This window comes from Triturus cristatus, chromosome 7 (assembly GCF_964204655.1).
Source record: "Triturus cristatus chromosome 7, aTriCri1.1, whole genome shotgun sequence".
Lineage (NCBI taxonomy): Eukaryota > Metazoa > Chordata > Amphibia > Caudata > Salamandridae > Triturus > Triturus cristatus.
In genome coordinates, this window is record NC_140590.1 from 169,228,466 (window position 1) to 169,241,578 (window position 13,113).

Consider the following 13,113-nt stretch of genomic DNA (forward strand, 5'->3'; position numbering starts at 1 on the left):
GCCAATTGTCTTTTATGAGTTAATCATGCTGATATTACATACATAAAACCATGTTACCACTAGAAACTGGAAAGAGCTCAATGAACAAGACTACTATATATGTATAGTACAGATCAGCAAGTACAGTTAAACACTAATTAGTATTCATTTTATCTTGTTCATACTGATGTGTAATATTTCTGAAAAAAGTGGGATGAAGCCATGTTGAGTTGGTATAATTTGGAATTATGAATTACAGTGTGATTATCTTCTATTTGTTACAGGAATGAACTGCCCCCCAAACAGCCATTATGAGCTCTGTGCCTCAGGATGTGGTGCGAGCTGCAGTGACCTATTCACTCCATTCGGATGTGATACTACTTGCACTGAAGACTGTGTTTGTGATGATGGCTTCCTACTCAGCGATGATCAGTGTGTTTCCGTCTCCCAGTGTGGCTGTGTCTACCAGGGGCTCTACTACAAAGCTGGCACAGTGTTTTACCCAACTGGGTCATGCAGCCTGCAGTGTTCTTGTATGAACAGTGGACTTGTGAACTGCACCACCTCCTCATGTGGCCCCTATGAAACCTGCAAGTTGGTGGATGGTGTGAGGAGATGCCAGCCAATAGGCTCATCAACCTGTTGTGCCTCTGGAGACCCACACTACATGACCTTTGACAAGCTGACCTTTGACTTCCAAGGCAACTGCACATACATCATGGCCAAGACCTGCTTCACCCGCTCCGACCTGGAACCATTCACCGTTACGGTGGGAAATGAAAAATGGGGTAACAGGAAAGTTGCTGTCACAAAACTAGTATCAGTGGAGGTCTATGGAGTCATTGTAACACTTATGCAGCAAAAACCTTGGACTATCAAGGTAGGTTAAGCCTTACACTCTCACCAAATTGATAGTAAGTGAAGGCTTATGTTTCAGGAATGATAGATGAAGCACTTTACACTTTGTATAACTTAGACTTTTATTATTTCTCTGCACTATGTGTAGGTCAGGGCGTGTTAACACAGGGGAGGCATGGCACTTGTGTATGGTTGCGTGCAACCAAATCGACTACTCCCAGTTCAAAGAAGAATGCACAGTCTACTATTCATGCTCTGTCACTGTTCGCACACATATTAAAGTGCGTAGCAGGCACTTACAGAGAGGAGGATATGCCCTTCTTTGGGCCATTAGGGCCCTTCATGTACATTGAATGAAGAACATGCTCATATCCTGTCAGCTCGACGCTCTCACACTGACACACTATTAGCATTTGTATTGTTGGCCTCATTGTGGGGGATGTCCGGGGTCGCCCCCCTCTGGGAGTACCATCTGTTTGATGCTCTTGTCCACGAGGATGGTCCCTGCTGTGTTTCTGTAACAAGGCACCAAAGCTTGTATTAGGGAACACAGTGAATGTTTGCCATCTCCCCAGAGGTGCACATTATGTTCTTCATCCTATGAACCTGCTGTGGTAATACTCCAAATGACAATCTCCTCATTTACATGGAGATCCCCCCTTTGAATTCAGAAGAGGAGCCTCTTCTGTAACACCAACCTGTGCACTTTACTGGCAAAATGGTCTATAGGTCCATTTGATGGGGGTGCAGCTTCAATTTGATGGCTTTGATGAAGCACTGGGTCATTCTTACCATTAATCTTGCGATGAATCTTGTAGTTGCCTGAGAGGTGAAGGGGAGTTAACATAAAAACAATACAATTTACGGTGGAGCCCATGTGGCCACACATCAATGTCCAAGAATCGATAAGTAAAGTTAAATGAGGTTTATTACGAATTAAGAGCCAAACTGATGTAACTGAATATCAAGAACATATTGTAAAGATACAGAATCACCAAAGGTATACCGAAATGTCAAATTATCTTAAGTCTTCTTAGCATAAGGTATACAAGAAATTTATTTGCAGCAATACAAAAGAAAAAAAAATAAGGATTTGACGATCTGTGTTCAGGTTTCGATCCTCCTGTCCATGCAGGAGTACATTTAAAGTCCCCTACACTGGTTCTAAATTAAAGTTGGGGAAACCTTGTTAAATCGGAGAAATTAGGAAGGTGTCAGCATAGTGGACAGTTTAGTGAAGTTCTCCAAATCAAGGCAAAGTATAGCACAAAGCCACGCAATGAGCTGAGGGGTCTGTACCTTGCCAAGTCCAAAGCCAAGCCTAAAGACTAAAATGTGTTACCAATTAAGCCTACAGAACATTCGAGAATTCCACGTCATAGACTCCAGTAGTTTTCCACCTTCTCACAGCAGAAATTGGCAACTTCAATCAATTTTCCCATACTATGGTTTGAACATCAGAATAACCTTGGATATCTTCCTGCTCCTGATACAGCATGAATAGGAGTCTTCTCTGAGTTTGTTAGTGCCTCTCATTCTTGCCAAAGGTTCCCCTCCCGGACCTCACTATCTCTAATATACAATGGGGCACATGTATCATTCGAAATTGCGACCGCAATTTTAACATTTGGGATGCATCATCCCAAATACAAAACTCGCAAATTGCGATTCCTTAAATGCAATGCCATTTAAAATAGCGATTTTGCTATTAGGGTCCACTATTTACCTATTAGGGAACGGAGTGAATGTTTGCCATATCCCTAGAGGTGCACATTATGTTCTTCATCCTATGTACTTGCTGTGGTAATACTCCCCATGACAATCTCCTCATTCACATGGAGATCCCCCCTTTGAATGCAGAAGAGGAGCCTCTTCAGTAACACCAACCTGTGCCCTTTACTTGCAAAATGGGCTATAGGTCCATTTGATGGGGGGGCCGCTTCAATTTGATGGCTTTGATGAAGCACTAGGTCATTCTTACCATTTATCTTGTGATGAATCTTGTAGTTGCCGGAGAGGTGAAGAGGAGTTAACATCAAAAACAATTAAATTTACAGTGGAGCCCGTGAGGCCACACATCAATGTCCAAGAATCGATAAGTAAAGTTAAATGAGTTTTATTACAAATCAAGGGCCAAACTGATGTAACTGACTCTCAAGAACATATTGTAAAGATACAGAATCACCAAAGGTATACAGAAATGTCAAATTATCTTAAGTCTTCTTAGCAAAAGGTATGCAAGAAATTTATTTGCAGCAAAACAAAAGATAAAAAATGAGGATTTGCAGTGGCTGCTCCTCCATTGGGGCGTTTGGGCGCCACCTCACTGCTTTCTCGCAGTGCGATAAGGCAGAAACATAAATGGTAATAACTACCATTTATGTTTCTGCTTCTCGCACTACGAGAAAGAAGAAATGCCTGGTTGGGGGTGGGCGGTCCTGCTCGAAGGCAGGGGGGGAGTTGCCTGGCCACTGTTGTGCATACTGACTGTTTGGCCGGCCCTGGGGCTGACCAAACAGTCAGTATGCGCAACAGTGGGCAAGCCACTCCCCCCTGCCCTCGAGCAGGACCGCCCACTCTCCCATTTTCTCTATGTAGGCTGCTGCATGCAGCAGCCTACATAGAGCAAATGGCCCAGGTGGGGCGCACTCAGAGTCGCCTCACCAGTTGTGATTGGAGGAGGGAAGGGAGGGAGGCTGCCTTACCTGATGACGCGAGGAGTGCTGCAGCCGGCGGGCCCGGAATTCGAAAACCCAGGAGTCAGGACCGGACGTCGGGAACCATCCAGAAGATGGCGCGGGACGGTAAGTTTTATTTTATATTTTTTTTCCCATTAAACCACTTCCGCCACCCGCGCGGCGCGATGACCGACTTTCAAATTACAACCCTCCCCCCCACCCACCCGTAATGCTGGCCGCGACTGAAGAAAAGTGCTTCTTGCGGGATTAAAGTTCAATGCGATTTAGCGCTATATAATCTTTCTACAGACAGCCTGATGACATCGAGTCTTGACAGAGAGCCAGCAGCACAAGGCCGCCTACTTTTGTCAAAACTTGGAACTGCATCAATCTTACACGAGATAAAAGGGTCGTTTGTTACCAGCACATCTCACATTAAAGCCACACAGCACTAGACGTGTGTTTATGAAATACAGAACTTCAACGGGTTACATAGTTATATATCAAACCCATCGGCTAGAACCGGGTCCAATAGAACCCATTTCTAACTGGAGCCAGCACGCGCCGTCAGAGGGTCACTGTCCGTGCACGGCTGCTCCGACCTGAACTTTACATTCAAGTGCACTCGTCTGGCTGCACATTCCGCGGGGTCAGACCCTCAACAAAGCGGCAACTTCAGAGCTGCGCCGCTCCACTTGGACAGCGGAACAAATGGAGTCCTCCTCGACTCTCTAGAATCAAAGATGAAGGGCCGTCCAAGGTTTGCACCGTGGAAATCTGCAGCTGCCTGCCGTGCACTCCTGACAGTTCAGAGGAAGCCTAGGCTCAGGCGGTACCGAGGGTTCGGGGCAGCCTTTCGCAGTACTTCTGAAAGGAACGTGGACACTGATGGATGGCTGGAGGGCACCTGGGCTGGTTAAAGAGTAAAAGCGGGCAGCTGGAACAGCTGAAAGTAGGGTAGGGTGGCACTGCTCTGTAACCCTCTAACTCGTTCATAAATGTCGGTCTCAGTGTGCCCGCCGTTGTCCCCTGGCATGTCTGTGGGCACGGAGGTGCATGGCATTATTTAGCGTGTTACCAGCTCACTGAAAGCGCTTTACGCCTCATCAGGTTATGAAGGGTTGTATAAATGCAATTACAAAATCTGCTAGGATCCGTCTCCACGCTCTAGGGGGGCCTACAATAATCTTACAAATGCCTCATTCGAGTGATTGACAGATTTGAGGAAAAATGCGGCCATTCCTCACAATACGGTATTTCCTTGATTGTCACACTCGTTCTTTGGGGGGAAAAAAACACTTTTGTGGTTCAACCGAAATCCTTTTCATTCAATAACCTACTTGTGCATCAGAGCAAGTCTGGGTATTTAAATGCTTCTGAAGCAGAGCTAGGCCCTGCCATGCACTTCCTCTTAGAAGCATATACACTGCGTGCCAGCAGGGCCTAGCTTCAGAAACATTTCTATCTACAAGTAATGTTACGTTTCTGAAGCTAGGCCCTGCTGGCACGCAGTGTGTATGCTTTTCAGAGGTGCATGCCACTGCCAGCAGGGCCTAGCTTCGGAAAAATAACAAGTCTTGTAGATAGAAATGTTTCTGGAGGTAGGCCCTGCTCCCACGCACCCATCAATGAATGATTGAGAGGCAAGGCATATTTGTTTAATTGAACAACCATGTGAGGGGTGACATGCATGTGGTGAAGCTGGCCACTTATCTAGCATGCAACAGAGGAGGATTTCTAAATGAAAGGCGTGCTTCTACCCTAAGTACACAGTCACTCAGGAGAGTTTCTATGCAAGTCACCGTCCATGTCTCAGGTTCTGTATTTCCCTGTCTGTGTACCCATGCATCCTTGTCCCTGTCAAGGTTCATGACTCATTGAATGTCCATGCACCCTGGTCTGTGTCCCCGTCTCATTGTCCACGTGTCAGGTTCTGTGTCTCTGTGTGTTTGTTAATGCACCCTGGTCTGTGTCCATGTCTCATTGTCCACGTGTCAGGGTCTGTGTCTCTGTCTGTGTGTCCATGCACCCTGGTCTTTGTTTATGTCTCATTGTCTATGTGTCAGGTTCTGTGTGTCGGTCTGTGTGTGCATGCACCCTGGTCTGTGTCTCATTGTCCATGTGTCAGACAGGTTCTGTGTCTCTCTGTCTGTGTGTCCATGCATGCACCCTGGTCCATATTCAGTCCTCATTGTCGCTTTGTCAGTGTCTCTCTTCCTCTTGTGCTGTACTATCCTGCTCCACTGTCCATGTTTTTGTGTACGTGTATGACGGGAATGAGGTGGAAAGGCGGGGGAGTGATGAGACTATGTACTGGACTGCTAAAGAGAAATGATAGCAATGTTGTAAATCTATATCAATGAGAGCTCCAACCATGGGCGAGGTGGGAGTGTGATACTTCTTCAAAATGAAATAGTTGTTGCATGCATTATAACACCATGAATTTTCAAACAAGATATTCAGTCCTGTAGTGCATGTGCACGAGAAAAAAAAAACGTTTTTCAAATAAATGAATCTAGAAACGCTGACATACCAGTCCACAGGGTGTTGGTGTGGGAAATTTGTGATATGGTTTGCACAGCGACTTGTGGAGCAAGGTGTGGGATATGGGTGGCTTGCTTTATACTCTTGGGCTGGCTTTTTCAGGCAGTAAATAATTATGCATTTAATTTACCTCTGCCATTCGTCACATGTATAACATTTTTCCCAGATGAAGTGGAACATTGGAAATTGGCTTGAAAATGCACCATGTGCCCACTCTTTTTTTCGAAATTGTCTCAGGGGAGCACCCCGCCGAATGCCCCTTATATTTTTCGCGCTCGCTCGCCGCGGTGCACTCCACCACTCATTTTACGCCCTACCACTTTCAAATGTCACCAGCCGCCACTGAGGATTTGATGATCTGTGTGCAGGTTTCGATCCTCCTGTCCATGCAGGAGTAAATTTAAAGTCACCTACACTGGTTCTAAATTAAAGCTGGGGAAACCTTGGTAAATCAGGGAAATTAGGAAGGTGTCAGCATAGTGTGTCCACCAATTAAGCCTACAGAACATTCGAGAATTCCACGTCATAGACTCCAGTAGTTTTCCACCTTCTCACAGTAGAAATTGGCAACTTCAATCAATTTTCCCATACTACGGTTTGAACATCAGGATGACCGTGGATGTCTCCCTGCTCCTGATACAGCATGAATAGGAGTCTTCTCTGAGTTCGTTAGTGCCTCTCATTCTTGCCAAAGGTTCCCCTCCTGGACCTCACTATCTCTAATACACAATGGGGCACATGTATCATTGAAAATTGCGACCACAATTTTAACATTTGGGATGCATCATCCCAAATACAAAACTCGCAAATTGTAATTCTTTAAATGCAATGCCATTTAAAATAGCGATTTTGCTATTAAGGTCCGCTATATACCGAAAAATAATGGCAAGTGGTAAATAGTGAAAACTATTGCACTGAAGTGCATTTTTCAAAGTTGCATGTAACACACACACGTGCCCTTGCGGCAGGTGTGTGCGCAACATGTGTGCACATACCATTTTCAGGGGTGCAACAGGGTGTCCTTTTGACACCCTTGCACTTGTGAGTACCTATTGGTACTCGCAAATTGTGCTTGCAATCTCCCATTCATTCCTATGGGCCTGTAGGCCCATAGGAATGAATGGGAAGCCATTCCTTAATAGCGACTCACAATTTGCAAGTCGCAATTAAGGAATCTTTAGGAATTGCTATTTTAATAGCAATTCCTACATGCATAGGCTTTTGCAAGTCCTTAATTGCGATTTCTTAATAATCGCAATTAAGGACTCGCAAAAGCCTACCTTGATGCATGTGCCCCAATATGCCTTTCACTAGCTATCCGGTCATGTGAACCCAACTGCAAAAGAAAGAACATTGCAGCACACACACAACGTTCATGTAGAAGGTTAAACTTTAAAGACCAAGGGGCATATTTATGTTCCCTGGCGCATCCCTGCAAATCAGCATGGATGCGCCAGGGAAGATGTGTCACGAAAGTTTACCCTTGCGCCACAATAGATGCGCCGCATTTACAATGCAGCGCATCGTGGCGCAAGGCTCAACAGATGCGTGACGCATCTGATGGCGGAAGGTTAGCGCATTGCTGGAGTTGCGTCGCAAGCTCGACGCAGCTCCAGCAAGGCTCGGGGGTGCCCTATCGTTACAATGCTGCGTCCATCCTTACGCCTGCTTGAAGCAGGCGCAGGGTTTTGACGCAGCATGGCCGGAAAAGTGACTGAGTGAAATTTTGTAGATTTCACTCAGACACTTTTCGGAGGCGTTCCTGCGCCGGAACGCCCCCTCCTGTGCAGGTGCGCCCACATGTGGCGCAAGCTTTACAACGTGACGCATCTCCCTGGATGCGTCACGTTGTAAATGGGGCGCAACATGGCGCAGGGTTTACGCCGCCGCTGCGTCACAAAAGTGACGCAACGGTGGCGTAAAAGTGGCGCAAGTCCGTTATAAATCTGCCCCCAAATGCTTAAGGACTTTGCTAGAACTTTCTTAGTAAGACAGTCAGGGTACACTTTGAATACATGATTATATGTGTACACCTACAATTACGGATTAAATGCTCAATATTAATATAGGAATAAATGAGTACATAAGAAATACAATTTCAGCCAAAGCAGTATAATTCAAAATCACAAGTATAAATGTGAACGAGAACTACAATTTGGTTCAGGGACACAGCAGCGCACACATTTGGAAAAACAAAATGGCAATGAAATAATTTATTTCATTGCCATTAAAAATGTTTATGCACAGCTTTCGGTGTGTGGGGGCCACGCTCCCCCGCTCTCATGGAGAAACCGCCGCTGGTGCTTGCAGTACCATAAGTGTATAGATAAACCTTTTTTCCCTCCAAGGTACCGCATGTGCTGCAGACAACACAGCTCAGAAGCAGTGAGTAGCGACCACCTTGCTCTTGTTCTAATCTGTGTAGCCTGCAACTAATGCATTAGCCAGAGGCGATCCCCGGTTTTTTTGTGTTCGGACTCTCTAAAGTGCGTGCTCTTAGCACAGAATTACTCAACACATACACAACCAAATCCTAAGCACACAATTTCAAATATATGCAAGATGTTAGATAGAACAAGCATTGGCATAGCCAATAGGTCTCGCTTTTGGGACCTTATAAGTATTTAGTTATGCAACTGTTGCATGGCTAAACACTTATAAGGTCCCAAAAGCGAGACCTATTGGCTATGCCAATGCTTGTTTTTTAATGCTGTTCTGAAAGTAATTCCTTTATTTCACAGAACGTGCTACTATTTACTCGTCTCAAGCAGTGTGAACAATTGTGGCCACTAGTGTGATTATTATGATCTGTTAAGTAATCCATAAATATCACGATTGCTGCCGGGTGGGCAGTAACGTAACGCAGAATGTTACCGTCCATACTGCCCGAGAGGCGGGGCCTCTGAATCTCTAATATTATATCACATGTATCCATTGGCATTGGGCGAGATGTGGAGGGGTGAGGGCTTGAGCACTCCACCCACTGATGGCCGGGGGTGGTGGGGGGGGAGGGGGGGAATCATGGCTGATAGGACAGGCTTCGTTCTGGGACCACGGAACCCCAAACACACACACCCCCCTCAGCCCCCCTCCAATAACGGTCCTAACACAGGTGGCCCATCCACCCGTTGAGAAAGGAGACCTAGAAAAGAATGTTAGACTCCTTGGGGCAGATTTATAATAACTGGCGCATCCCTGCATATCAGCAGGGATGTGCCAGTTATTTTGCGCCCCAGCTCCGCCATCATGAATGCGCCGCATTTATAATGCGGCGCACCATGGGGCAAAAACGGCACAGATGCGTCACGCATCTGTGCCGTAAAAGTGGCGCATTGCTGGAGTTGCGTCGCAAGCGCGACACAGCTCCAGCAAGGCTCTGGGGGGCCCTATCTGCACAATGCTGCGTCAATCCTTACGCCTGCTTCAAGCAGGCGCAGGGTTTTGACGCAGCATGGGTTCAAAAGTGACTGAGTGAAATCTTGTAGATTTCACTCAGCCACTTTTAGGAGGCGTTCCTGCGCCGGAACGCCCCCACCTGCCCTGGAACGCCTACATGTGGCGCAGGGCTTTACAACGTGACGCATCTCCCAGATGCGTCACGTTGTAAATACCCCGCACCATGGCGCAGGATTTGCGCCGCTGCTGCGTCACAAAAGTAACGCAACGGCGGCGCAAAAGTGGCGCAAGTGCAACATAAATCTGCCCCCAAGTTCCTACGTGTTTATATTCTAATGCCAAACTAATAACTTTGCATTCTATCAACGCATTACAAAAGCAAGCATTAATTGACATTAGCATATAGTATTGCAAGAGGATACTGTTGCATAAAAAAAATCAGTTAAAACAAACTTTTTTGAAGGAAAATTTTAACTAACTGGGACTGCGGGTAAGATGTCCATATCGAAAAGCCTCGGTAGAATCCTCTAATAGAGGTGGAAGTATAACATTTTATCAATTGCCTGATGTCTCTACCCAGTGGATCGGCGAGATATTGCACTTCACAGCAATATCACGTTCCAGTCCTTATGTGTGAGCTGGGCTGCGAAGCCAATATGTCGGACTTTAAAAATCTATCCTGCGGTGACATCGGTTTCGCTTGCAGCCAGACAAGAGGGCTGTGCCAATGGCAGGTATTTCGGTGGCGCACTCCAAAACGCCAAATGGAACTTAATATCAGAATAGCAAGCCAAGTTCTAGGACAGACACCGCCCAGTTGACTACATGCCACGTACGGGGGATCCTATCCCACAAAGTCCAATGTGGACGTCCGTGCCTGCATCCAGAATTCCAAATTAAAGCCTCTAGGTGTCTGGTTATTATGCAGAGGGCACCCGCCTGGCAACAAATGTTACTTAAAGTCTCCGGTGTTCACAGACACGTGTTCAAACTTTGTGTCGGTGGTTGCAGAGCCGGGCCTTACTTTACATCGTCAGGCTTTGCCCCAGAGCAAGAGAAAGAAAGTCAGAAAAGGAGAAATAACGAGGTGAAGAAATACATAGAAACGGTGACTCTGGCATCCCGATGCCCGGCAACGCCTGCTCCGGGCTCCTTCCGGAAACGTTAGGCCCCCGCGCTCTTTATGTATTTATCTGCAGAACATTAGGTAGTAGGCCCTTAGCCCTACTACTGCCTGTACGTCAGCGTTTATCATTATCCTGAGAGGGGGCAGGCGTCCTGCATCTCGCAAGAACATCATATTTATTTTAATAGGGTGACGATAAAGTGAGAAACTGACTGGGTTTACCATCCCTTTACAGCCGAAAATGAGCCAGAAGCACGCAGAATGTTTCTAATGGCCTAGTAGGAAAGTGTATATTGTTCTCATTGATATAAAACGTCAGTAAAATGTACGGAGCAAAAAAGGAGATAAGTACAACTTTAACATAAATATGTTTTTCTTTTTATTCTTGTAGTCGAGTCCTGCTACTCCAATTTAAAAACAAACAAGCATTGGCCACGCGGCTGCGAAAGTGAGGCGCCCGTGGCCGCAAATGACAAAAGCATTAAAATAAACAAGCTTTGACCACGCGGCCGCGAAAGTGACGCGGCCGCGAAAGTGAAAGTGATCGTGATTGCGATCGCGCGCTGCGAGCTCGGCGGAGGAAAGAAACATGGCGCGTGCACGCTCACGTGCACGCAAGCTTTAGGCCACAGGCAGCACTTTGAAAAGCCGTATACAAAATGTCTCAGCCAGCCAGTGCATGCGCTGGATCAGGCGAGACCTAAAAACCTATTGGGACACCCTGTAAAAAGGATCATGCAAACTATGGGAGTGTACAATAAGGAAAAGTCACAAGGTTCAAATAACTTCCTAAATGCAAACTAGATCCTGTAGACACAAGAAGTAACTTAAATAATGTTTATTGGCAAGCTCCAGTCACAAACTAAACTGTTATAACGGTTCACTAACTCCCTCAACCCCCTTTAACATTCCAGAATGTCAGCACATCACGCGCACAGATACAAAAGTAAGGAATGACATGAGACAGGCAAGAGCACGGGGAAGACAATGCACACTCAGGGCATATGTAAACCACTATCTATACAATTACATAGCCTATTATGATCCCCAATGTGCAGTGCTGTAACAAAAGACCATCAGCCCCTGCCATGCAGGGGGTGGGGGCTGAGCCCAAGGTTTCCCCTCCAGGACTATCCACTTCCTTACTGTGCCCGGAGGGTTTAAGGCTCCTTCCGTGTAATTTGCAGGTGAGCCCTATCAAGTTTTGTTATGCCACTTCCTATGCAGAGGCGCCTTTAGCAGCTCACGTACCAGTAGTCCCTGCTCCCTAAACTTACAATATCTTTCTATATGACTAAACAAACACATTATGCAGTCCTAAACTGTCAGGCCTGCTGCATTGTGAAGACATCCCCACACGAACAACACTAAATCATAATTCCTTCAGTTATAACAAAGGTTTCACCATTATAAAACATTTGAGAATGGCACCACCAGTATGTACTTATTTTGACTGTCATTTATTATTAATTATGGGCTTTGCCATACTTGCAATAGTAAACAGCACAAAAACTGTAACCCCTGGTGTGGCTGTCTAGCATACACAGTAAAACCAGATACACATATACAGCCACAGGTACAGCTTCATAGTATAAAAGCCAAATCTTGAAGTACTTGAGAAATACTGAAAACCCCTTCTGGTGTCACTCTTTCTCAGCCCCAAAAGCCTTAAAGTGTCAGCGGTATGAACAAATGTTAAGGATAACTGCTCTGCGTGATATTCTTCTGCTGCCTTTGATGTGGCCGCTGCCTGACCTCTCTCAGCCCCTATCCTTGCCCCAGACTGCTGGGTACCTACCACAGTACAGCCGTGTCAAAGGTGCCTTGTGCCCATGTACCCCTCCCAGCAGATTCTTTCCTTAGTTTCTGATCAAGGAAAGAGTGCTCTTTGTGGTCATGGTTGTTGTGCACTAGGTTAGTCATAATTAGTCACCTTCTTTATTACCAACCTAATGTAGCCTTCAATGTGCAATGTATTCCACAGGTCAAGTGTTATTTGAACTTCCAAAACTAAAGCAGTCTCCTTTGGCGATAGGATTCGTAGAAGCTGCTAAAGAATAAAATAAACTTTCCTTGGAGTTGTGATTATTATCTTTGCTCCCCCCTGTCTGAAAATAATCTGATAAACCATATTTTAATCAATGACAGTGTTATTCCATATCTTCTCTGAACTCCTGTTTTTACTGTCTTGTGTAGCAGCAGCAAGAGTCTCTGGCATGCAAGTGTCTTATGTACATACAAATACCATACCATAAAATCATAACAATATAACTACCATTACAGGTACCCTTGACACACTCTTGTCTACTCCATCTCTTTCCTCATACTTCCCACCCTCACCCCACTCCACTGCCATACAGCTAAGCACCATCACATCAACACCCCACCTAAATTAATTCCCATCTGCACACACTCAGTCCTGTTTAATCCTCAAATCACCACCCTCTCATCACAAGCTCTATTTTGCCTGACATCACTCTCCAGAAACACTCTTAACTTTGTAATCTTTTTCTATGCCTCACATCAACAACA

General features: G+C 45.7%; 1 protein-coding gene across 1 annotated transcript in view; it reads left to right on the forward strand.

Annotated features, from left to right (window-relative positions):
- The window catches only part of LOC146809137 (IgGFc-binding protein-like), a gene marked incomplete at its 5' end in the record, with an annotated part of 458,615 nt that overhangs the window by 113,572 nt on the left and 331,930 nt on the right, over positions 1 to 13,113 (forward strand). The window contains one exon of the mRNA XM_085615951.1: positions 264 to 859. Coding sequence (XP_085472077.1) covers positions 264 to 859 — 596 coding nt within the window. The remainder of the gene's footprint in view (positions 1 to 263; positions 860 to 13,113) is intronic.